The sequence below is a fragment of the Pseudophryne corroboree genome, chromosome 8 (assembly GCF_028390025.1).
Source record: "Pseudophryne corroboree isolate aPseCor3 chromosome 8, aPseCor3.hap2, whole genome shotgun sequence".
NCBI classification, from domain to species: Eukaryota; Metazoa; Chordata; class Amphibia; order Anura; family Myobatrachidae; genus Pseudophryne; species Pseudophryne corroboree.
The window spans coordinates 97795587-97823424 of NC_086451.1; the positions used below are offsets into that span (position 1 = coordinate 97795587).

At 44.0% G+C, this 27838-nt stretch overlaps 1 protein-coding gene across 2 annotated transcripts in view; it reads right to left on the minus strand.

The window, feature by feature from the left end:
- Positions 1-538: 538 nt before the first annotated feature.
- Positions 539-27838, minus strand: part of MAPKAP1 (MAPK associated protein 1) — a 318576-nt gene continuing 291276 nt past the window's right edge. For both annotated transcript variants that reach the window (XM_063936818.1, XM_063936817.1), the window contains 2 exons: positions 9112-9209; positions 539-1163 (listed from right to left, as the gene is read on the minus strand). In XM_063936818.1, the coding sequence (XP_063792888.1) occupies positions 1044-1163; positions 9112-9209 (218 nt within the window). In that variant the 3' untranslated portion in view covers positions 539-1043. The remainder of the gene's footprint in view (positions 1164-9111; positions 9210-27838) is intronic.

The window sequence follows — 27838 nt, forward strand, 5'->3', positions numbered from 1 at the left end:
TTAAAAATTATGTAAAAATAAAAATTAGTGAACTTAATTATTCAGGTTTGTTAGCAACCCCCCCCCCAAAAAAGCACACTAATAGGCAAAACCATGTTGCACTGCAGGGGGGGAGGGGGGACAGATGTAACATGTGCAGAGAGAGTTCGATTTGAGTGGGTTATTTTGTTTCTGTGCAGGGTAAATACTGGCTGCTTTATTTTTACACTGCAATTTAGATTTCAGTTTGAACACACCACACCCAAATCTAAATCCCTCTGCACATTACATCTGCCCCACCTGCAGTGCAACATGGTTTTGCCCATTAGTCTGCTTTTTGGTTTGCTAGAAATCTTGAATAAGGCCCTACCATCACTACCTTTTTCGGAAGCAGATTGGTATCTCATACCTTTGAGAGCTGCCTCCTAGGTTTTGGGAAAAGAGTCCCAGTCACACTTCTGAAGAGAAGATTACCATGATAAAGGTCAGTGGAGCTAAAATTGAACCAGAAATGTTTAAATTCTGCATATTTAGAAAAAACGGAATTTTAGACAGATCACAAAGTTCTCACCTTTTAATTTTAAAAAGCTGATCTGACATAACAAATATTCACATGGCCCATTTCTGATACACTGAAATATAGGATCACACAAACTTATCTTTAAGAGGAATTAAACAAATTCCAGCATTTTGTAAATGGTTAGTCGGATCCTGCTAAGGTGAGTTATGTCTATGAGATGGTCTTAACACAGGGATGTGTTTTACCTTGTCCAGCTCTTGTTGTCCACCTCGCTGTGGGGTACACAGTTCTAAAGAAAATCAATGAGGTCACAAAACTGGGCACAGCCTGTTCAATGCACGCTGAGTGTTCTGGGCATTAGGCTTAGACAAAATGGCAATAAACTCAAGTTGGGCCTGTTGATCCTCTATACACAAAACTTGATTTTAGGGTGGCATCCTCAAAGCTAAAGTCCTTGGTCTCGTGCGTATATGTCTCTAAGAGGAGGATGCAGGAGGCTCACTGGCAGGTTCTCTCTGAGGTCCTATTGTCCCACCAAGTCCTTCTAACCCGGCTTCTTCTCCTTCTGAAAGCTGAAGCTGGTTCTCCTGGTCAGTTTCCTCTGTTTCTGAGCCAAATAATCTGCCCGGGATGTGCTGGCTCGGGACTCCAATATGTAATTAACCTGAAGGTCAGATAATATAAAAAACTGATCGCATTAAATTGTCTGTGTAAACGTTTTTAAGAGACAGGTGTACAAAACACTGCACTTGTATTATAAATCTTGCAGATCAAATCATTTGCCAATTCTCTGGTCTGTATTCACAGATTGATATATCAGATTAATTTTTTAAAAATGTAGCGTTGGCATACTTTTCTTCTGTTATACAGGGCTACTATTTCCTTTGCTGTAAATGGCTACTTTTGTTATAGTTTGCCCAGGAAGGGGGGTAAGCTAGTCATGTACAGAGAGTGGCATGTGACTGTTCTAAGCAAGACCCAACCAATCAAATGGCCCTAAATGCCACTCCCCTCCTTTTGCAAACATCCTCCGGCTGGTCGCTCTTAAATAGCTTTTTATAAACATTTACTATGAGCTTCATTTAAGTTAAGTTTCCATGTTTGAAGAAACCTGCTATTTTGGCGACAACCCTAGGGGTGAACTATTTCAAACTGCATAAACTTTGCAACCGTTTTAATATAGAATGATTTTGCATTCTCTATGCAGTTTTTTTGAAGAGAATGTTTAGTCATATTCCAGAGGATATGCGCTAAAAAAATAAAAAAGGTTACTATATTTCCATAGACCATCCATGTCGTCTAAGTAACAAAAACAAAAAAGAACAGTAAACTGTAAACAGATCTGTAGTGTTAACATACAAAGTAGCATTGATATGCCACACAAAACGCTCATTATGCCTGTGCTTACAAATTAATGGGATAGTTTTACTAATTGATTATTTTGTTTCTACGGTGGACTGAAACATATTGCTAAGCATACACTTTGTACATAGGAAGTGGTTAGATTAACAAGGTATACTCATTACCACTATATCCAAATTGAAATGGCAGCGCTTAACTCCACAGATAATGAAGCCTGCTTTATGCTGGCTATTAATATCTGTTCAGTGCATCTAAAAGCTGCAATTAACCATTCGATTAGATCTGTTGCTAATTATCTAGTATTTGGTGTATACACATGATGTGCTTGGCTCACATTACCAGTTAAGAGCCCTGACACATTACGTATCATGGTCCAACTGGGTGAGAGGATGTTTGTAATACAGACACAGGGCAAGTGCGGTGGGCAGATCTGTGACCTAGAACACTGACATTACACATGCCATTCTACCCCGTCCCTTACAAATGGGCTTTCAATACCAGTTACAAGGCTAAGTGCTCTCATTAAACCAGGCAATGTCTGTTTTAAAGAGACATTCTATTGGAAAATGCGGATTTTAGCCGTTTTTGTAAGTTCAGGCTCCACTCCTTAGTCACGTACACACTGGAGCTGGCAATGCTTTTTTTTAAAACAGCTTAAAATATGAAGTCAAAAATAAGATTTTAAACCTACCGGTAAATCTTTTTCTCCTAGTCCGTAGAGGATGCTGGGGACTCCGTAAGGACCATGGGGTATAGACGGGCTCCGCAGGAGACATGGGCACTATAAAGAACTTTAGAATGGGTGTGCACTGGCTCCTCCCTCTATGCCCCTCCTCCAGACCTCAGTTAGAGAAACTGTGCCCAGAAGAGATGGACAATACGAGGAAAGGATTTTGTTAATCTAAGGGCAAGATTCATACCAGCCCACACCATCCACACCGTATAACCTGGAATATACGCAACCAGTTAACAGTATGAACAAAAACAGTATCAGCTAAAGACTGATCTCAACTGTAACATAACCCTTATGTAAGCAACAACTATATGCAAGCCTTGCAGATTTTGTCCGCACTGGGACGGGCGCTCAGCATCCTCTACGGACTAGGAGAAAAAGACTTACCGGTAGGTTTAAAATCTTATTTTCTCTTACGTCCTAGAGGATGTTGGGGACTCCGTAAGGACCATGGGGTTTATACCAAAGCTCCAGACCGGGCGGGAGAGTGCGGACGACTCTGCAGCACCGACTGAGCAAACACAAGGTCCTCATCAGCCAGGGTATCAAACTTATAGAACTTTGCAAAAGTGTTTGAATCTGACCAGGTAGCTGCTCGGCAAAGCTGTAAAGCCGAGACGCCTCGGGCGGCCGCCCAAGAAGAGGCCACCTTCCTAGTGGAATGGGCCTTTACCGAATTTGTTAACGGCAATCCTGCCGTAGAATGAGCCTGCTGAATCGTGTTACAGATCCAGCGAGCAATAGTCTGCTTCGAAGCAGGAGCGCCAACTTTGTTGGCTGCATACAGGACAAACAGTGCCTCTGTTTTCCTAACTCGAGCCGTCCTGGCTACATAGATTTTTAAGGCCCTGACTACATCCAGGGACTTGGAGTCACTCGTAGCCACAGGCACCACAATAGGTTGGTTCATATGAAATGAAGAAACCACCTTAGGGAAAAATTGAGGACGAGTCCTCAACTCTGCTCTATCCACATGGACGGTCAAATAGGGGCTCTTGTGAGACAAGGCCGCCAATTCGGACACCCGCCTTGCAGATGCCAAGGCCAACATGACCACCTTCCAAGTGAGAAATTTCAATTCAACCGTTTGAAGAGGTTCAAACCAGTGAGACTTCAGGAACCGTAACACCACGTTAAGGTGCCAAGGTGCCACTGGGGGGACAAAAGGAGACTGGATGTGCAGCACTCCCTTTACAAAAGTCTGGACTTCTGGGAGAGAAGCCAATTCCTTCTGAAAGAAAATAGATAGGGCCGAAATCTGTACCTTAATGGAGCCTAAGTTTAGGCCCGTATCCACTCCTGTCTGTAGAAAGTGGAGAAAACGGCCCAGATGGAAATCTTCCGTAGGAGCATTCTTGGTTTCACACCAAGAAACATACTTCCTCCAGATACGGTGATAATGTTTTGCCGTCACCTCCTTCCTAGCCTTTATCAGAGTAGGGATGACTTCCTCCGGAATACCTTTCCCAGCCAGGATTCGGCGCTCAACCGCCATGCCGTCAAACGTAACCGCGGTAAGTCTTGGAACACGCAGGGCCCCTGTTGTAACAGGTCCTCCCTGAGAGGAAGAGGCCATGGATCTTCTGTGAGCATCTCCTGAAGATCTGAATACCAGGCCCTTCGAAGCCAATCTGGAACAATGAGTATTGTTTTCACTCTTTTTTGTCTTATGATTCTCAATATTTTTGAGAAGAGAGGAAGAGGGGGGAACACATAGACCGACTGAAACACCCAAGGTGTCACCAGGGCGTCCACCGCTACTGCCTGAGGGTCCCTTGACCCGGCACAATACCTCCGAAGCTTCTTGTTGAGGCATGACGCCATCATGTCTATGTGAGGAATTCCCCAAAGACTTGTTATCTCTGTAAAAACGTCTTGATGAAGTCCCCACTCTCCTGGATGGAGATCGTGTCTGCTGAGGAAGTCTGCTTCCCAGTTGTCCACTCCCGGAATGAAGACCGCTGACAGAGCGCTTACGTGATTTTCCGCCCAGCGAAGAATACTGGTGGCTTCCACCATTGCCACTCTGCTCCTTGTCCCGCCTTGGCGGTTTACATGAGCCACGGCTGTGACGTTGTCTGATTGAATCAGAACCGGTAGGTCGCGAAGAAGATCCTCCGCTTGTCGTAGGCCGTTGTATATGGCCCTCAATTCCAGTACGTTGATGTGTAGACAAGCCTCCTGGCTTGACCATAGCCCCTGAAAATGTCTTCCTTGTGTGACTGCTCCCCATCCTCGGAGACTCGCATCCGTGGTCACCAGAACCCAGTCCAGAATGCAGAACCTGCGACCCTCTAGAAGGTGAGCACTTTGCAGCCACCACAGGAGAGACACCCTGGCCTGGGGGGACAGGCTTATCTTCTGATGTATTAGTAGATGGGACACGGACCACTTATCCAGGAGGTCCCACTGAATCGTCCTTGCATGAAACCTGCCGAAGGGGATGGCCTCGTAGGCTGCCACCATTTTCCCCAGAACTCGAGTGCATTGATGAACAGACACTCTTTTTGGTTTTAGCAAGTCTCTGACCATGTTCTGGAGGTCCTGGGCTTTTCCCATCTGGAGAAAAACCCTCTTCTGCTCCGTGTCCAGAATCATGCCTAGGAATGATAGTCGAGTCGTTGGAATCAATTGTGACTTTGGCAGATTGAGAATCCAACCGTGTTGTTGTAGCACTCTCAGGGAGAGCGACATGCTCTTCTGCAATTGATCTCTCAATCTTGCTTTTATCAGGAGATCGTCCAAGTATGGGATAATTGTGACTCCCTGCCTGCGCAGGAGCACCATCATCTCCGCCATCACCTTGGTGAAAATCCTCGGGGCCGTGGAAAGCCCAAACGGCAACGTCTGAAACTGGTAATGACAGTCCTGTACAGCGAATCTCAGGTACGCCTGATGATGAGGATATATGGGGACATGAAGGTATGCATCCTTTATGTCGAGTGACACCATAAAATCCCCCCCCCCTTCCAGGCTGGAGATCACAGCCCGGAGCGATTCCATCTTGAATTTGAACTTTCTCAAGTACAGGTTTAGGGATTTTAGATTTAAAATGGGTCTGACCTAACCATCCCGCTTCTGGTCCACGAACAGGGTCGAATAGTACCCTTTCCCCTGTTGGACTAGGGGAACCTTGACAATCACTTGCTGTTGATACAGCTTTTGAATTGCAGCGAACACTACTTCCCTCTCTGGGGGAGAAGCTGGCAAGGCCGACTTGAAAAATCGGCGAGGGGGCACCTCTTCGAATTCCAGTTTGTAGCCTTGGGATACAATATGCATCGCCCACGGATCCACGTCTGACAGAACCCAGACCTGGCTGAAGAGTCGAAGACGTGCCTCCACCAGTGTGGACTCCCTCAGTGGAGCCCCAGCGTCATGCGGTGGATTTAGTAGAAGCCGGGGAGGACTTCTGCTCCTGGGAACTAGCCGGAGCAGGTGCTCTCTTTCCTCTACCCTTACCTCTGGCGAGGAAAGATGAGCCCCGACCTCTTCTGGACTTACGCGACCGAAAGGACTGCATCTGATATTGTGGAGTTTTCTTTTGCTGCGGGGGAACAAAAGGCAAAAAGGTAGATTTACCCGCGGTAGCTGTGGCAACCAGGTCCGCGAGACCTTCCCCAAATAAAACTTCACCTTTGTATGGCAAAACCTCCATATGCTTCTTTGAGTCGGCATCACCCGTCCATTGGCGGGTCCACAGAGTTCGCCTAGCAGAAATCGCCATGGCGTTGGCTCTCGAACCCAGCAGCCCTACGTCTCTTTGAGCGTCCCCCATATATAAGACTGCGTCTTTAATGTGGCCTAAGGTCAATAAAATGGTATCCCTATCTAGGGTATCAAGGTCAGCTGACAAGGTATCTGTCCAAGCTGCAACTGCACTACACACCCATGCCGATCCTATTGCCGGTCTGAGCAAAGCACCGGTATGCGCATAAATAGACTTTAAAGTAATTTCCTGTCTGCGAACCGCAGGATCCTTGAGGGCTGCCGTGTCCGACGACGGCAGCGCCACTTTCTTGGACAGGCGTGTTAAAGCCTTGTCCACCCTGGGTGAGGATTCCCATCGTACCCTGTCCTGTGCAGGGAAAGGATACGCCATAAGAATCCTCTTGAGAATCTGCAGTTTTTTATCTGGAGTTTCCCAAGCTTTTTCAAATAACTCGTTCAGCTCATGGGATGGGGGAAAGGTTACCTCAGGTTTCTTTTCCTTATACATGCGCACCCTCGTGTCAGGGACCGAGGGGTCATCTGTGATATGCAAAACATCTTTTATTGCAACAATCATATAATGAATACTTTTGGCCACCCTTGGGTGTAACCTCGCCTCATCGTAGTCGACACTGGAGTCAGAATCCGTGTCGGTATCAGTGTCTGCTATTTGGGATAGGGGACGTTTCTGAGACCCAGAAGGGCCCGGTGACCCAGCCGAAGCCATGGATTGACTCCCTGCTTTTTCCCTGGACTACGCTTTGTCCAATCTCTTAAGCAATAAGGTCACATTTGCATTTAAAACATTCCACATGTCCATCCAATCATGAGTCGGCGTTGCCGACGGAGACACCACAATCATCTGCTCCACCTCCTCCTTAGCTGAGCCTTCCGCATCAGACATGCCGACACACTCGTACCGACACCCCCACACACACAGGGATATAGTTATAAGGAGACAGTTCCCCAATAAGGCCCTTTGGAGAGACAGAGAGAGAGTTTGCCAGCACACACCCAGCGCCAACGGACACTGGAAAATAAACTCCCAGATAATAGCGCTTTTTATATTAATCACTGTGTTAATACACTCACTGCGCCTTACAAGTGCCCCCCCTCCTCTTTTCAGCCCTGTGTCACCGTGTTCAGCAGGGGAGATACCGGGGAGCCAGCTTCTCTGCAGATCTCTGTGGAGAAAATGGCGCTGGTTAGTGCTGAGGGACCAAGCTCCGCCCCCTCCAGCGGCGGGCTTCGGTCCCGCTCAATCTCAAAACTGGCGGGGAATTTAAAGAATAACTGCCTCCGCAGTGCCTATTATAATGCCAGATATAGAGGTTATTATTGCTGCCCAGGGCGCCCCCCCTGCGCCCTGCACCCATTAGTGCCTGCTAGTGTGTGTGTACCTCAGTGAAGATCTGAAGTCTTCTGCCGCCTTGAAGTCTTCTTTTCTTCTTATACTCACCCCGGCTTCAATCTTCAGGCTCTGTGAGGAGGACGGCGGCGCGGCTCTGGGACGAACGGCGGGGGGAGACCTGCATTCCGACTCCCTCTGGAGCTAATGGTGTCCAGTAGCCTAAGAAGCAGAGCCTATCACTTAAGTAGGTCTGCTTCTCTCTCCTCAGTCCCATGATGCAGAGAGCCTGTTGCCAGCAGGGCTCCCTGAAAATAAAAAACCTAACAAAATTATTTTTCAGAGAATCTCAGGAGAGCTCCCCTGTAGTGCACCCAATCTCCTCTGGGCACAGGATCTAACTGAGGTCTGGAGGAGGGGCATAGAGGGAGGAGCCAGTGCACACCCATTCTAAAGTTCTTTATAGTGCCCATGTCTCCTGTGGAGCCCAGCCCGTCTATACCCCATGGTCCTTACGGAGTCCCCAGCATCCTCTAGGACGTAAGAGAAATACATATAAAGGCACATTGTGTTTATGTCTGTGTTTACATACATTTAGAAGTGTGTTCTATGTTGGTTTTCATGTTCTGTGCCATCTTATTTCAGCTAATTACATGTAGAAAAGTACACGTTAATGCTTCTTACATGTATCTCATTGTACTACAATGTACAGTCATTCTCAGTGGAATGTTTAAAACTGCCCAGATGCAGTGAAATGAACAAGAGCCATATAAAATAATGCAACAGCAAAGGAACAGACGTTAAATGCGTGGGCAGCGAGTAAATGCAGGCAATGACACCCAGACTTACCCCCTTCTAGAGCTGGACTCGCACATCTGGGATAACTGGATTACCCTGTCACTTTGGACGGTGGTGGGGAACATGACAGTGACCTCTTATGTGGCCACAGGTCACACAAGAGCCCTGCAGATTCCATCAGAAGGATGACACATTTACACGACAGCTGTCTAGTTAAGGCCCTATCGCTGACCAGCCCACAACATAATCTGCATGTCCTGTGCTTACTCTGACATCAGCACCCCCAGGAAAGGATCAAAGAGAGGAAATGACTAAGGAAAGTGGGATGTGACACATTGTAAGGACCACCTGCTGTATACTACAGCCTTTATAGCAACAAGCACTAGTACTGGCAGAACATAAACGTAAAGCCTGTATGTACCAGTTTACCCCCATCGCAGTACTATTGAAAGTTATATAGATTCATATAATGTTGGCATCTACCTTTATTTTGGGTTGGGAGAATTATTACAGAAATGATAGTCATCTGTCCACAATAACAACACATCAATACCAAACATCTATAAAAGATGCAACTGGCGTGTCATACTCGCTCACAGTCACTTAGGACATACAGTAGGCAGTGTATAAATATTGGATGCAGAATAAAAGGCAACTTACCTTTAAGACAATTTCATTAACAGTAGCCGCATCAGACTCAAAGTACAGGTGTTTGTAATCGTGGTTGTTGAGGTAGGTCAGCTTGAACATTGCATGGCCTGTAGGGAAACAAGGTGATGAGGATACATGGGACTCCCTATATAACTTACACAGAGGAGGTCATCATGAAAACTTTTAAAGCCTGTATTTTAACATGGTGCAAACAGCAGTGATGCACTGCAACCCAGAGCAAAGAGCAGTGATGCACTGCAACCCAGAGCAAAGAGCAGTGATGCACTGCAACCCAGAGCAAAGAGCAGTGATGCACTGCAACCCAGAGCAAAGAGCAGTGATGCACTGCAACCCAGAGCAAACAGCAGTGATGTACTGCAACCCAGAGCAAACAGCAGTGATGTACTGCAACCCAGAGCAAACAGCAGTGATGCACTGCAACCCAGAGCAAACAGCAGTGATGTACAGCAACCCAGGCAAACAGCAGTGATGTACTGCAACCCAGAGCAAACAGCAGTGATGTACAGCAACCCAGGCAAACAGCAGTGATGTACAGCAACCCAGAGCAAAGAGCAGTGATGCACTGCAACCCAGAGCAAACAGCAGTGATGTACTGCAACCCAGAGCAAACAGCAGTGATGTACTGCAACCCAGAGCAAACAGCAGTGATGTACAGCAACCCAGGCAAACAGCAGTGATGTACTGCAACCCAGAGCAAACAGCAGTGATGCACTGCAACCCAGAGCAAACAGCAGTGATGTACTGCAACCCAGAGCAAACAGCAGTGATGTACTGCAACCCAGAGCAAAGAGCAGTGATGCACTGCAACCCAGAGCAAACAGCAGTGATGTACTGCAACCCAGAGCAAACAGCAGTGATGTACAGCAACCCAGGCAAACAGAGTGATGCACTGCAACCAAGAGCAAAGAGCAGTGATGCACTGCAACCCAGAGCAAACAGCAGTGATGTACTGCAATCCAGAGCAAACAGCAGTGATGTACAGCAACCCAGAGCAAACAGCAGTGATGTACTGCAACCCAGAGCAACAAATCATAGATCATCATTGGCAGTATAATATAGTATTATCTGCTGTTTGATTAGATCTATTGCATTCGGTGTTCTCTCCAGAAAAGTTTGCCAGCCGGGTGGCATTATGTAGTAGGCAGGTGGGGGCACTGTAATGCTTATGAATAGCCCTGCGTCTTAAAGATGGAGAAAGGATCTCTGTCATCCAGCCCTTGACAGTAATGTAAGGGCAGTGTGATTTTGGCCATTAGACCCCTGAAGCAGGATAGTGGCAGGTGGAGCGCCTGTGAAATTGATCCTGGGCAGAACACTGCACATTACAAAGATCTGATTGGCTGCTACAGGTCACAGCATATCACGGCTATGTTACAAAATTTCCCCAAGTGTACAAAATACCGCTGTAGGTGGATTAAACACGCATACTACTAATGTGTATTTAGTTGACTTGACGGCCCTTACGCAGGCGTTTCCAATTTTGTCTTTCACTATAATTTTTTCAGTCTCTTTATATGCACTTTCTACATATGTAGAATATACATAGGGAATGCTCTACAGTATATCCCAAAATATGTACGCAGATCAAACAACAGAACAAAATCAAAGGCACAAATGGACAAAAACAAGCACAATGGATATTCTGGAAAAAAGACACAATGTGGGTAAAAAAACAAAGAGGTATAAAAAATAAATACAGGCCGAGTCTCATATATCAGAAATTCCAAAATTTGGAATTTTTGAGCGCGACTGAGATACAGTAGTGACACTTTTGCATTCTCATGACTCAATGTACACAAACTTTGTTTAATGCACAAAATTATAAAAAATATTGTATAAATGACCTTCAGGCTGTGTGTATAAGGTGTATATGAAACATAAAATGCATGCAGTGCTTAGACTTGGGTCCCATCCCCAAGATATCTCATTATGGAATGCAATATTCCAAACTACGGAAAAATCCAATATCCAAAATACTTCTGGTCCCAAGTATTTGGATATAGAAGACTCAACCTGTACATAAAACAGACATAGAAGGGGAAAACAAAGGCACAAAGGGAGTGAAAGAATGCATTCACACAGTACAGAGCATACAGACGTTGCAAAAAGCACAGCTGTTACGGCATCTTAGTGGCACTATATTGGCTGGTGCTGTGAAGTGGGTTCTGCAGACTAGTATATATTCATGTAGGTCCCATATGTAATCATGTGGGTACTTTTGGTTGGTATGTAGTCATATGGGTGCTACTTGACCTAGCTTGTACAGTACATAATACAGTGGGTTTATAGGTTAGCTTACATATAATCTGGGCTCCTTTGTTGGCCATTAAATAATATTATGGGAACTTCGCTAGCATGTAATAATGTCGGCACCTGTGATAATGCTGGTTATTACCCCTTTCTGGTAACTAATCACATGGATACCTGGGGTGGCCAATCATCATATGGGTTGTTTCCGGTTATTACACACCCTGCTAGTAAAAACTTTAGCTGGTGTATAAATGTGTGCCCCTCTGCTTCTGTTATACAGACATGTGTGCATAGGGAGTGGATGTATTACCAAATGCTGATGTTATATAATCATGTGTACACCTGCAGCTGATTGGTGATCATGTGGGCACATATGCTAATGTTATATATAATGATGAGTGCACCTCTGGCTGGTTTATTATCACATACTGTATGCTGGCTGTTATAGAACATAAAATATATAAATCTGTGCATCTTCTTGTAATGAACAGGTAACTGCAGTGTCACAGATCTTTCCCTGCCTGAGCATGTTCCACTAATTGTGCAGCTGTGTGGCTCCTGTACAGACTGTTTCTTATTCTGTAGTTATGATAGTATCATCTCTTCTGGAAATGGGTACGGATGTGCAAGATATTTTATGCTTTTTGGAAAAAAGGTATATAGTAAGAGAATGATGAAAAAGTTGAAGGAAAAAAAAAAAGTGTCGACCTAATCACTATCAACACTCTTGCTTTATCATCCGGAAGCCATTGTAGGAGGTCGGCTGTATAATGTCTAATCCTATTCTATTATAAAGGTCTTATTATTATTTGGCACTCAAAGTTATCTTCTGTACAACACCGTGGAACATGTCACCACTATTTTATCCCTGGTCTTCACAGAAAACTCCTTTTGTCCCGGTTTTGGATTTTTAGTTACAAAGTAGCTCTATTTGTTGCACAATTAAAATGTTTTGTAATAAACAAAGGTTATGATTTCCTTCTTCTAGAATACATTGTGTTTGTTTCAATACTATTCATACACATCTTTGATAAAAAATATTCAAGGCACAATTTTACGAAGGGTCATTTTTATTACATTTAGCAATCTCAGAATATGGCAAATTTTATCTCGGAACGGTATAATTAAATATAATTACAACACATTAATCTTCTGCTGGTAGCATGCCTAATGATTTAAAGAGGGGGACAAATATATAACTTCCTTAAATCATTCCACAAATTAAACTTTGTTTGGTTCATATATTTGTAGATGCCTGGAGCAGGATAATTTGTTTCTATAATTAGGAGGATGGAAGTGTTTAGAGTGGAGGAAAATACGTTACACTGGACTATATGCCATAACGAATACGTCCAAGACCCTTAAGACGACAGCAAATCTCAAGTTCTATCCATTTCTGGTAACGCTTTACGTCTTATGTAATATGCGTCAAAATCTTTTTCCGGACACTTATTGATTACCGCATCAATTTTTGCTATTTCCAAACAATACAATGTTTAGTAAATGACAATACTGCCACATATCAATCATAGTACTCTACAGCACCATAGTGCCTCAGATTATAGCCCATTCATAAAATCACTGCCTACTTCATCAGCTATGATGACAGACTGACATTAGGAGTCACTATAGTGTGTATCCTGTACGTCAGGAATCAACCCAGCTAACCCATGCCATTATTCTTATAGGGACAAGCTGTGACTTTTCCTGCAGACAATCTGGAAAGTTTATCGCTCTCAGACTTGATGAAAACTTCTAATGTTTTCGAGCAGAGCGGGGGAGAGAGCAGATGAGAAGCCAAGAAGCTAAAATAGTAAAACCAACATGGAAAGAATGACTGTGAAACAAGAGGGGAAAAAAATGAACATAACATTAGATTGCTTACAGGAGGACTTGCGATTGGTATTATCAGAGAAAATGAGATAGGGAGAGGGCGGGTAAAATAATCAGGGGTCTCCTAAAATAGGTCAGTATAATAGTCATGTCTATATCAGTCTTCGTCTAATGTCAGTTTCCCCAACTGTTGTTCCATGCATCTTGTCACTGTTTTCTGTGCCTGTACTCAATAAAGGCACATCATTATCTGTCCTATAGATAGCCGGGTGTGACGTGCCAATCCAATTCTATTACATTTCCTGTCTATGTATTCCAAAATGACAACTCATCATTAAAATCGAACTAAACTGTCAAATTAGTATTATTTTATAATATTCTGTGGTGCTTCACTGTCGCTGCGGAATGAATACTGTGCACTGCGTCACATCTCTGTGTTAGGATAAATAAAGAGGTACAGACGTGCTAGACAGGACTTCATATTATGCCACAGTACAAGCTATGAGCAATCTAAGGGGTCTCAGCTACACTTTATTATAGCGTTGGTTTTTCCCAGAACTGACCATATCCCCAATAAAACTGCTATCCACGAACAATAATGCCAGAGATCCATACCAACCAACCTTTTCATTTAAATTGGGATGGACGCGCAGAGCATGCCAAGGCTGCCCCCCTCCCCAAAATTGTTTCCAGTGCTGCTGAAAGTATCGGGCCTGCCCATAGGTCCTGTCCGGTACTGAAGGAGCAACAACACAGTGTTTTAGGCTCACGGTTTGGGGTACTCAGACCCTCCAGAAAGCTTGACCCCTAAAAGTGTCCAGGTAGCCTGGGCGACTGGCTACCCCAAACCAGTGACCCCAAGTTTTTAGACCCCATTTTGGGGGAGGTAGGTCCTGGTGGGTACTGCACCCCCAGCCGCTAGTACCCTTCCTGGATCCCCAAAATTGTTAAACTCGGAAGGTTGGTAGAGCAAGTGTCCTTCTGGGGTTCCTAGGACTCCTGGAAGGTAAGTTATGCGTTCTGGAAGGATCCGTGTTTCAGCCGAGTGGTCGCGGCCATTGAAACTCTAAGTCCCCGGTTGGGATTTGTTTAAGTATTTAATTTCAAAGCTGTGAAATAAAAGACTATTTTTAGGTGAAAACCTATTATGACTGATAAGCTTTATTGTTGTATATGACTACATATTTGCTAGGACCAAGAGTTTCCGAGATAAAAACTAAAAACCGCAAAAAGTGACGTTTCACGTCACTGCCGCTAGAGCTCACCTCCAATTCATCAGGACTTTTGTGTAGTTCATCACTAGACGCCTCTAAGTAAGTGTGCCAAGTTTCAAAACCGTTGGAATTATTTTTAGGTGAAAACATATTTTGACCGGAATAAAGGCTCTTTCCAGTTGCAGCATGACAGAGACCTGTACACAGCAAGTGAGGTCCATCAATAAATGGTTTGCAGAGCTTGGTGTGGAAGACCCTCACTCTACTGCACAGAGAATTGATCTCAACCATAATGTCCCAGCATCAGTGCCCAACTTTACTAACTCTTATGGCTGAATGGATGCTAATCTCTGCAGTGATGTTCCAGAATCTAGTTCAAAGCCTTTCCAGAAGAGCAGAAGCAGCAAAAAATGGGTCCAACTTCATATAATGCTCATGGCTTTAAATAGAAGTTCAAACTACATATATGGGTGTGATGTTCGAGCATCCACATACAGAACTTGTCTGGAATGCCCTGTTTTGTTATTTGACCAAAAGAAAGCTGTAAAGCATGAGTCTTTAACCTGCGGCCCGCCAGCTGCTGTGGAACTACACATCCAGCATGCCCTGCCACAGTTTTGCTATTAAGGCATGCTAAAACTGAGGCAGAGCATGCTGGGTTGTGTAGTTCCACAGTAGCTGGAGGGCCACAGGTTTAAGACCCATGCTGTAAAGCTTGGCTAGTTTGCCTGCAAATTTTATACATAATCACAAAAGCACAACGAAGGGTGGTAGAGTGATAGAATAGCACATTTATGTAATTAAAACATTTAAAGTGGACAGATATAAATATACTCAGGCAAGGGAATCCCATAAATAAGGGGGAACACCTTAGGAGGCATAATTATCATGAGAGTATACGTAAAAATCTGTACACATTGAACCCATGCCCCAATGAAATGTACAGATGTGTCCTCATACATGTAGCCTCAATACGCCACGCAGAGTGAGATGCCTGGCAAGAGTGAGCCGCCAGGTTCCGTGAAACTCTGTTCTCGTCTGCCGTCTTATTGCCGAAAATGCATCTTCAAAATGCACACAGATATAAAAGTGTTGCATATTAAATTAATTAGCACAGTCTCCTAGTGTGTCCTAGCCACTTTGCATTGCGACTAAGATGCATTTTTGACAAAAAAGAAAAAAGACGCACAACACTAGCAGAGTCTCACAGGACCTGGTGCACCGAGAAGGGCTGTTTGGCGCAACTGCAATAATGCTGTATGAGGACACATCTGTAGGGAAATTATGCAATAAATTAAGCTTTCCAAGGAGCATTGGTTGGGGTAGTATAGAAATTTAACAAAGCTTTAAAGAAATCGTAATGCCACACCACAAAAAAGGGTCAAGGATCAAATGGGGTCTGATGTTTTAATATGCACTGGAGACCCCTCTGGCAACTGAGATTCAAATGTTCCAAGAACACACTTTATATTTATTATTGCAATATATTTCCGGGCAGCGAATATAACAACGGTTCTGTCTGATGCGACATGAAAGGATTGAGTTTGCAAAAGGGCACCTCTTATATTTACACAAGAGCAATGTGTGGGAAACATCTCTGTGCTCACAGCGTATAGGATATGGTGCAAATGGGTCTGATGGCAGGTACCTTGGTGTCACGTCAGTGACAGGGACATGCTGGGAAATCCGGTGACCTTTTACATACAGCTAATTAAAAATAAATTACAGAGTGTTCTCCGTTCGCTGGTGAGAGACCAGAGCAGCGGCTTTTACACATGAATGGCTCGATTCCGTCTAAAGCAGTTTTGTCCTTATCAATTTAACTCTTCTGCCGCCAAAGTGTAACTACGTTTTGTCCTTCATTCCCTTTACAGTTAATACAGAGGTAGAACTAGAGGAGGGACGATAGGAAGAAAAAAAAAAATACAGCAATGCAGCGAGATGTGATAAGCAAGAAATAAGAAGGGGAACTAAGAGACAAAAGGAAGAATATATATAGTAAGGAAAGGACGAAGAATGGTGTCGGGGAAGAGAGAGATTAAAAGATATGGAGAGTTGTTAAATGGTGACATTTGAATGACAAGTGGATACATCAGAAGGTGATCTTGAAATAAGAAAAAGGATTGGAGAATAAAGTAGGGACAGGTAGGACAGTAAACCGGATAGTAAGGGTCGTTTACAAGCCGTAAAAACCGCAATGTCCTCTATTTATGTATTTCGTGTTGTCATTGGAAATATCGCTATGAAATCTACCTGTGCCCAACTTGGTTATACACCTGATAACAGGCAAAGAGGAAAGGGTGGAATGACAAAAGTGCAACCTGCAGATGTGTCCTCACACTACTGCCACAGTCGTGCTAAACCGCCCTTCGTGGCCTGCTAGGTCCTGTGCGACTCTGCTTGCGCAGAACATCTTTTTCTTTTTGAATGTGCGTCTTAGTGGCAATGCAATGCGTTAAAACTGCTACATGAGACTACACTGATTAATTGGCTGTACAATGCTTGTACATCTGTGTGCAACTGAGTCTGCTACTATGCATCAGGTGCAGCTTTATTTTCACACCAAGTTCTGTTTGCTTCATTCTTACTCTGTACTAATTAAAACTAATTCCTGTTCAGTCAAAGTCGCAGCAAGGCCTCTCTGGTACTGTGCTGTTCTGCTGTATCGGCGAATAAGATGCAAATTGAAAGAAAGAGTTGCTTTGTGCAGCTCACTTGTCGCTCCACATGGCTTATTGAGGCTGTGTGTGTGGGCACACCTCTGTACTAACACTTAGGGATCACTCACTATATTCACAGAATCGTTTCTACATTTCTCCTAAAATACTGCTTGGTTTAGCTTCATTTCCTGGTATGTAAATTATAGGTACAGTGAGGAAATACAAGGAGTGTATTTATTACATGTCACTTTTGTTTGAAGTTTTTCATTACACTGGTCAAGTGCACCAAGAGATGCATCAGAAAGGTGCAAAATGCATTGCACTGAATGAATACAATGAGACCTGGCTCCTGGCATCTTGATAGTTCCAGAACCAACCCCCCTTACTGCGGAGAAAGAGGCTATGCTGCCTCCTGTGAAATGCACAACGCACCGATAAAAACACATCACTTTATCCTATTTAAATAATCTCTTCCTGCAACAGAAAATCTAGTTTTTGCATCTTGGTGCCAAAGTTGGCCTACTCAAGCTCCTCATCCAATCTTAACAAGGAACACTCGCAATCCACCAAATGGATGGTACAAATATTTGCACCCGCAAAAGTTTCACCACCCCAGCCCGGAAAGTACAGTACGTGTTTTCAATAAATTTTAGATTTTGTCCAAAAGTAGGTAAGTGATGCCACAACACTCTGTAATTTTCCAGTTGACCTAAATGACCTATAATAAGGTAAAAAAGAATAAAAAAAATACAGTAATACAGATTTTGGGGGACAAATTCATGAATATAGAAAGGAGAATGCAGAAGAAGATGGCGCTACTGTGTCTAAGGGAAGAGTAGGTGGAAGGGCCAAAGCAGATACTTATCCTGTGAAAATAGTTCTTTCTTCCCAAGCGTGGATCTTCTTTTAACAGATGTTCTCAAGTTCATATATGAAAAATATAATGGGAGAGGAATGATGTGTAGAAACTCTGTGACTGATGGTTCTACAAATAATGTATATGGAATCTCCACAGTATTAGTGGAAATTTTTTTCTTATATCTATAAATGAATCAAATTTTCTCACTTACATGAGGAAAATAAAATAAAAGATATCCTTTAGAAAAAATATATGAACATGGCGTACCTCACTTACATAGTGAGGGGTGGATATACACATATAAAGGTTTCTTTATCTACTTTTTTGAAATGGTGAAATGGAGTGCTGTTTAGCGTACCTCACTTACTTAGTGAGAAGCTATGTAGCACATATCTCAGTTTCTTTATCCTATGGTTCAAGGGTATAGCATACCATTACTCACGATGTGATTGCTTTAGCTCCTATTATATGGGTTTCTTTTCATCAAACGGGCACGGGTGATGGTATAAAAATCACATGGGTTTAATGGTACAATATATAAAATCCAAAATAAACAAAAATAAAAATACCAGCATTGAATATGGGTGGCGTGTGGTCCTGAGAAAGGAGACCCCTAGGGGAGCAAGGTTCCGGTTCGATGCTCCAAGGTCTAATTAGAAAATGTGTATAAAAAATAGAAGACGGGGTCTTACCTTACCAGTATCACACACCAAGTCCAAAGTCAATGCCTCCTTAGAGCCAACGCGTTTCGAGTCATATAGGACTCTTTTTCAAGGCATAAGGGTACATGCTAGATGATCCAGTATTTATAGCAAAACAAGTCCCGAATAGTGACATCACTTGTTTTGCTATAAATACTGGATCATCTAGCATGTACCCTTATGCCTTGAAAAAGAGTCCTATATGACTCGAAACGCGTTGGCTCTAAGGAGGCATTGACTTTGGACTTGGTGTGTGATACTGGTAAGGTAAGACCCCGTCTTCTATTTTTTATACACATTTTCTAATTAGACCTTGGAGCATCGAACCGGAACCTTGCTCCCCTAGGGGTCTCCTTTCTCAGGACCACACGCCACCCATATTCAATGCTGGTATTTTTATTTTTGTTTATTTTGGATTTTATATATTGTACCATTAAACCCATGTGATTTTTATACCATCACCCGTGCCCGTTTGATGAAAAGAAACCCATATAGGAGGAGCTAAAGCAATCACATCGTGAGTAATGGTATGCTATACCCTTGAACCATAGGATAAAGAAACGGAGATATGTGCTACATAGCTTCTCACTAAGTTAGTGAGGTACGCTAAACAGCACTCCATTTCACCATTTCAAAAAAGTAGATAAAGAAACCTTTATATGTGTATATCCACCCCTCACTATGTAAGTGAGGTACGCCATGTTCATATATTTTTTCTAAAGGATATCTTTTATTTTATTTTCCTCATGTAAGTGAGAAAAATTGATTCATTTATAGATACAAGAAAAAAATTTCCACTAATACTGTGGAGATTCCATATACATTATTTGTAGAACCATCAGTCACAGAGTTTCTACACATCATTCCTCTCCCATTATATTTTTCATATATGAACTTGAGAACATCTGTTAAAAGAAGATCCACGCTTGGGAAGAAAGAACTATTTTCACAGGATAAGTATCTGCTTTGGCCCTTCCACCTACTCTTCCCTTAGACACAGTAGCGCCATCTTCTTCTGCATTCTCCTTTCTTTTTTTATGTATTTGGACTGTCTGGGATTAGTCCTATAGAAGTTACGAGGCTGCCACATAGTCTATTTTGAAGCGCCAAGTAAACTCCAACAAAAAACCTTTTTCTAAATTCATGAATATGTAATTTTGTGGCAGAGAACGGCGAGGAAACAATGGGTAAAAATGAATTCAGATGGAAAGGTTTACAATATAAGCCAAAACTATGCAGAGAAATTGCATCCTGAGTACAGTAGTTGGTTTCAAAACAGGATTTTTAAATACATTTACGGCCTATGATTAGAGTGGGATACATACGATATTCCGGCGGATGGGATCCCGAAGCAGAGAATCCCAACAAGGGCCGAGTAAGTATGTTTACCCTCCCCCCTTACTCTCACTTACTGCAGCCTAACCCTAACCTTCTATCCTCTGCAGTGTATCCCTAACCCTCCCCTGGGGGTGCCTAACCCTAGCCCCCCCCTCCCCATAGCCTAAACCTAACAGTCTCTTCCAAGCAGCCTAACTCTATCCCTCCCCAAGGGTGCCTAACCCCCTCCTCCCTCCAAACCTAACCCTCAAGGCAGCATAATCAGGAAGTTAAAATGTAGCTTCTTCATTCACCTATGGTGATTACGAAACAAGGACAAAGCACAATGTATAGGAGCTGAAACCGAAAAGTACAAATATGTTTATTACCTCCCATCTACACAGCCCAAACATAACTTTACATTATGTTCTGTTTCTACTTTCCCAGAACCACCTATCCCCAGGCTAACATCGCTGTGACTGGATCAGTCCACCAAGAACCTCTGCTGGCTGGTCCATTTGCACTATTATTTATTTATTACCAGTTATTTATATAGCACACACATATTCCGCAGCGCTTTACAGGGAATATTTGGCCATTCACATCTCTGACCCAGTGGAACTTAAATCTAGATTCCCTACCACATGTACACACACACACATTCACGCTTGGGTTAATTTTGTTGGGAGCTAATTAACCTACCAGTATATTTTTGGATTGTGGGAGGAAACAGGAGAACCCAGAGGAAACCCACACAAGTACGGGGAGAATGTACAAACTCCGCAGTTAGGTTCATAGTAGGAATCGAACCCATGACCTCAGTGCTGTGAGGCAGTAATGCTATATAGCACTTTTCCACATGTATCAAATCCCTATTTTCCTATAAACTGTAATCATGCGAGCAGGGCCCTCCTACCTCTGTCAGTTGTAACGCACACTGGAATACTGTGGTGCTCTGTAAAATGTTAAGTGTTGACATTACCCTCATACAGTATGTTAATGCTAATTCAAAACAGATAGCACATCCAGGCTGTATTGAATCGCTTGTGTCTGTGCTATAATGCTACGAGTCTGAATTCTATCAAAACATAAGAACGCACTGATTGGATTATATATAATCCCTGAATAGCACATATAGAGCCGGGGACACACTAGCCGATCTGTGTACACGGCGATATTGGCTGCGGCAGGGACCCGACAGGGTGTCGGCATCGGCAAGTGCATACACACTCGCCGATGCGTAGGTAGCGGCGGCGGGGGTAGCGGGGGCCATGCTGCAGCATGGCTCTCGTTAACGAGGTCCTCCATCGGCTTGACTGTTCAGAGGAAGGAAGGGGTCATTAACGAATCGTGGGAGAGAGCATCGTTAACGATACTGAGTGCACACACTAGTCGAGATAGTAAAATATATCACTCAGAATGGCCCTTCTGAGCGATATCTTTAACTTTCTCGTCTAGTGTGTATGAGGCTTTAGATCAGTTTTATATATGCCTCTTGTGATTTTTATCACCATGGCTTAGAGTATGCAATTATGAGCAACTACTGTGAATCAGATTGCACAGAACTCCGTTACAATTGGGCTAACTCACTGGCAATGGGGCAGTTGCCTGTATGCTAAGTGTTCTGAGGGCATGTTGTGGGTGTGTAGATCCACCTGATTTCAGACAGATCTATTACCCCAGGTATGTATAGGGCTGAAGCAAAAGCACGCTGATAGTGATGACAGTTATTGGCAAGTGGATGGATGGGGAAGTGCAACCATACAGAGGCATAAAACTCTGATGTCTGCTTTTATTTTCCTGTATGCAATGCAGCCAACTTGCATGCAACTGTGAATCACCCCCCACAATCCCAGGCCACTGTATGGGCAGAATACACACCAGCCATAGTCGCAGAGACACAGATTGGTAAAACTGATAAGCTGCATCATTATGTTGCGATGGCAAACGTAGGCAGTAGACTTGGCGACTTTATGGGCCTTGGCAAAAGATGGAGAGCCGATTGCTTCCTCACGTTTGGTGTGATACCTTTCCTAGGTTCTAATTTCATCATGTAGTTGTATATTACCCCAAATATGCATAGTTAAAATTTCCTGCATATAATAAACATTAACCATCAGAAAGCATTACCCCTGTATTTGTTGCCTGCAAAAAGCCTCATCTTCCAAGCTGATCAGCAAAGGAGGGGTTAATAATGAAGAAGAAAGGAAGGAAAGGCAATGCAGCCACACATCCAGTTTCAATCTGCTGCTTTATTATTGCTTCTGTGGTTTTGTAAGAGAAGCTGTTTTCTGTCTGCGTGTGATACACATCTGTGTACTGATGCATCACCACTCTCTCTGTTTGTGTGCGTGTAAATTTGTACGTGTGCACAAGTGTGTCCTGTAAGCAGTGACTGGCACAGAGACACTTCTGTGGCGAAGGACATCAATCAAAATATCAAAGGCGGTGACAGCTACCGACAGAAGGCCAGGGTCAGAGGTGACAGAATAGGAGGAGGAAGGAACGGGGCCTCTGTAGAAGAAAGCCATTGAGCCCCCACCTTTCTAGCACAAGCAGAAGCACCACAATCCACCGTCTTCATCAATCTTCTTGCCACTTCCCTTTGATCGGCCGTGCGGAAATGCAGAGGTGTAACTGGTTGGGATAGGACCCATCGTCTCCACTCACCGTCTGGCATACTGCACAAAGCTTTGTATGAGGCTATGGGTGACATGGGAGCCCTGTTCTCTTTCCCTTTACTGAGAAAGACATTTCAAATGAGCAACACTTGCCAAGACCACTGACCAGGCAGTGATGATCTAAATCTCTGAAATAAAATACACAGATTCTCCCAGCGAGATGGAGCAATCTGTAAGCTTCGGTATGGAGTCTGTGACATTTACTGTATACACACAGGTTATTCCACGATGAGTGGTCTTTATTTACACCATACAATAACATCTAACACAATTTTGCTTAACAGAAAAGCTTGACCAATAACCCCCTATATTTCCCATTTTCATTCGTCAGCAGACGGGTGACAATATAAATAGCTTTAGGCCGAGATAACAGCCTTGTCTGAATCTGCTGCAGAATATATATATATGGTTCGCTCTCCGTCGCCTATGAAACTGCATTAAACCTCTGCCTGGCCGGAGCTGGTGGTGATGTAATTGAAAGGTCTTGGTAGCCAAGCTGTTAGTTAAAACCTTTAACGCTAGGCCATCTTTTTTGGTAAATAAAGTCATTATGTAGCACTTTCAATTCCACTCTATTTCCAAGGCAGATAGCCCTGGCTGTCAGACTCACAGAGGGAATCACGGAAGATGCTGATTGATTTACTCGGGAGAGAGAAACTCGTAGGGCACATAATAGTGTGAGTTTAGAAGGCTAATGTTTCAATACCAGTCATTCTGGGGTCGGCAGGCTGATACAATCACATTATCGCCATATACGCTGAACGACTCCTATCTTCACGCTGTCTCTGTGAAATATGCCTGAAGATGTATGCTTTGATATTAAGTATGCGTTGTCCATTTCCCTCAGAAAAACATAAGCATATGCACTCATACAAAGTACATATGTATCTAGATAAAATATTCCCTTTTCCTAGCGCTGCTGGTACTGTGCGGCTGCACCATTTGTCAGCGTGTGTGTTACGTAAGGTAAAAGGGGCTTGTTTTCAAGGTTACCGACAAACATACAGAAAAGTTAATGGTGATGCTCTAAGTTTGAAGGCACATTCGTGCGAGTGACCTTGCGGGAGAAGGTGAATCTGATGTCGCCTACCATATGAGTAGGATAGGAAAGGTCCATTTACAGAACCGAGCAGCCATCTCTTACCGGACTGACATCTTCCTTCTGACAGCCATACAATTGACCCTGCTCAGCCTGCGTGCATAAGTACAATTTATAATATCTCCCTGCACTAGATAGGCTGAGCTTGTGTTACTAGAGATAAAACACAGAAAAAAGGATATATTGCACAAGTCTGTGCTCTTATCTATTCTCTATCCTCTCCTTCTCTCTCATAATTCATTCAAGGAGGACCCCAGGAATCATTTTTTTTGATGTAAGCCGTGCAGCAAGACATATATCACAGACTGATAAGAATCGCAGTCAAAACTTGTGGAACGGGCAGTCTGGAAACCAGCAGGGAGAGTGTCCCGCTCTTCATTGAGAATAGGCAAAGAGGCCTAATGAAGGAACCAAGCTAGGGCTCCTTGTACTATTTATTTATTATTTATTAGCAGTTTCTTATATAGCGCAGCATATTCCGTTGCGCTTTACAATTAGAACAACAGTTATAGAACAAAACAGGGCAAAGACAGACATAGCGGTAGGAAGGCCCTGCTCGCAAGCTTACAATCTATAGGGAAATAGGCATTGATACACAAGGATAGATGCAACCTGTTACATAATGTTTCCCCAGATTGCTAGGTTCTTAGTGGGTTGTATGATATGATCACCCAGCAATGTTGGAAGACAAAATGTGAGGTTATGGGGACTGTGCAGAGGGAATGTAACTGGATAGGGAAGCATTGAAGGTTATGTGTGTGGGTCAGGAATTTGGTATGCTTGTCTGAAGAGATGAGTTTTCAGGGAACGTTTAAAGGTTTGGAGACTAGTGGAGAGTCTTATTGTGCGTGGGAGGGCATTCCACAGAGTGGGTGAAGCCCGGGTAAAGTCCTGTAATTTTGAGTGGGAACAGGTAATACATGTGGATGAGAGACGCAGATCTTGTGCAGAGCGGAGGGGTCTGGTAGGGAGATATTTTGAGATGAGTGAGGAGATGCATGATGGTGCAGTTTGGGTAATAGCCTTGTATGTAAGTAAAAGTATTTTATATTTGACACGGTAGAATATCGGTAACCAATGGAGGGACTGACAGAGCGGATCAGCAGACGAAGAACGTCTGGCGAGGAAGATTAGCCTCGCAGCTGCATTTAAAATGGATTGAAGTGGTGAGAGCCTATGTTTGGGAAGACCAGTAAGGAGACTATTACAATAATCAATGTGGGAGATGATGAGTGCATGGATCAGAGTTTTTGCAGTGTCTTGTGTAAGATAAGGGCGTATTTTGGATATGTTTTTAAGGTGCATGTAACATGATTTAGAGACAGATTGAATGTGTGGAACAAAGGACAGTTCAGAGTCAAGGATGACACCTAGGCAGCGAGCTTGTGGGGTAGGGTGGATAGTTGCATTGTCAACAGTTATGGCAATATCAGGTTGGTAACTACCCTTAGCTGGTGGGAAAATAATTCATTCTGTTTTGGAAATGTTGAGTTTGAGATGGCGAGATGACATCCAAGATGAAATGGCAGACAGGCATCCAGTGACACGAGCCAATACAGATGGTGATAAATCTGGGGAGGATAGGTAGACTTGAGTATCATCAGCGTACAAATGATACTGAAATCCGAAGGAGCTGATTAGTTTACCAAGAGAGGAGGTATAGATTGAGAAAAGCAGAGGACCTAAGACTGAGCCTTGCGGTACTCTAACTGATAGAGGTAGAGAAGAGGAGGTAGAATCAGAGAAGCGAACACTGAAAGATCGATTAGATAGGTAGGATGAGAACCAAGTAAGGGCTGTGTCCTGAAGACTTAGGGACTCTAGTGTTTGTATGAGAAGAGAGTGGTCAACAGTGTCAAAAGCAGCAGAGAGATCTAGAAGAATAAGTAGTATGTAATGGCCTTTTGATCTAGCAGTGACCAGATCATTCACTACTTTGGTCAGTGCCGTCTCCGTGGAGTGTTGGGCATGAAAGCCTGACTGAAGTGGGTCCAGTAAGTTGTGGGAGTTAAGAAAGTACTGCAAGAAGACAGTAATAAAGACCATCTACCTAAGATGAATGAACCACAGCATGTGCCCTGTTAATTACTCAGCTCCAAAGAGGCCACTTGTAGATGAAGATTCATACTTTGGTGCAAAAACTCGATTGAGGATTATTCATCAACCAGAGATGCAGCGCAAGGTGTCTTGTAAATGCTCTTATGTGGTCATAAAACCCTATCTGCAGATTGTGTGTCTGTTTCTAAATAAGTAAGTATTGTTGTACAGTACATGGTGGCAGGGCCGGTTCTAGACCTTGTGGCGCCCAGGGCGAAAGTTCCCTTTGCCCCCCCCCCCCCCCCGACAGCTAAAATAGGGTTAGTGCGCGCCGCAGGCACGCGTCAAAAATAGGGCCGTGGCTTCATAGGGAAGGGGCGTGGTCCATTTTGCTCCCTGTAGTTTTGCCCCCAGTAGCTGTTGTGCCCCCTACAGCTGTGCCCCCAGTACTGCGCCCTCAGTAGTTGTGCACCCATTAATGTGCCCACCAGTAGCTGTGCCCCTAGTAGAAAAAATAAGAATTTACTTACCGATAATTCTATTTCTCGTAGTCCGTAGTGGATGCTGGGAACTCCGTAAGGACCATGGGGGATAGCGGCTCCGCAGGAGACTGGGCACAAAAGTAAAGCTTTAGGACTACCTGGTGTGCACTGGCTCCTCCCCCTATGACCCTCCTCCAAGCCTCAGTTAGGATACTGTGCCCGGACGAGCGTACACAATAAGGAAGGATTTATGAATCCCGGGTAAGACTCATACCAGCCACACCAATCACACCGTACAACCTGTGATCTGAACCCAGTTAACAGCATGATAACAGAGGAGCCTCTGGATAGATGGCTCACAACAACAATAACCTGATTTAGTTAACAATAACTATGTACAAGTATTGCAGACAATCCGCACTTGGGATGGGCGCCCAGCATCCACTACGGACTACGAGAAATAGAATTATCGGTAAGTAAATTCTTATTTTCTCTGACGTCCTAGTGGATGCTGGGAACTCCGTAAGGACCATGGGGATTATACCAAAGCTCCCAAACGGGCGGGAGAGTGCGGATGACTCTGCAGCACCGAATGAGAGAACTCCAGGTCCTCCTCAGCCAGAGTATCACATTTGTAGAATTTAGCAAACGTGTTTGCCCCTGACCGAATAGCTGCTCGGCAAAGTTGTAAAGCCGAGACCCCTCGGGCAGCCGCCCAAGATGAGCCCACCTTCCTTGTGGAATGGGCTTTTACAGATTTTGGCTGTGGCAGGCCTGCCACAGAATGTGCAAGCTGAATTGTATTACAAATCCAACGAGCAATAGTCTGCTTAGAAGCAGGAGCACCCAGCTTGTTGGGTGCATACAGGATAAACAGCGAGTCAGATTTTCTGACTCCAGCCGTCCTGGAAACATATATTTTCAGGGCCCTGACTATGTCCAACAACTTGGAGTCCTCCAAGTCACTAGTAGCCGCAGGTACCACAATAGGTTGGTCCAGATGAAACGCTGAAACCACCTTAGGGAGAAAATGAGGACGAGTCCTCAATTCCGCCCTGTCTGAATGGAAGATCAGATAAGGGCTATTACAGGATAAAGCCGCCAATTCTGACACGCGCCTGGCCTAGGCCAGGGCCAACAGCATGACCACTTTCTATGTGAGATATTTTAACTCCACAGATTCAAGTGGTTCAAACCATTGTGACTTTAGGAACCCCAAAACTACATTGAGATCCCAAGGTGCCACTGGAGGCACAAAAGGAGGCTGTATATGCAGTACCCCTTTTACAAACGTCTGAACTTCAGGAACTGAAGCTAGTTCTTTCTGGAAGAAAATTGACAGGGCCGAAATTTGAACCTTAATGGACCCCAATTTTAGGCCCATAGACACTCCTGTTTGCAGGAAATGCAGGAATCGACCTAGTTGAAATTCCTCCATCGGGGCCTTACTGGCCTCGCACCACGCAACATATTTTCGCCTAATGCGGTGATAATGCTTTGCGGTTACATCCTTCCTGGCTTTGATCAGGGTAGGGATGACTTCATCCCGAATGCCTTTTTCCTTCAGGATCCGGCGTTCAAC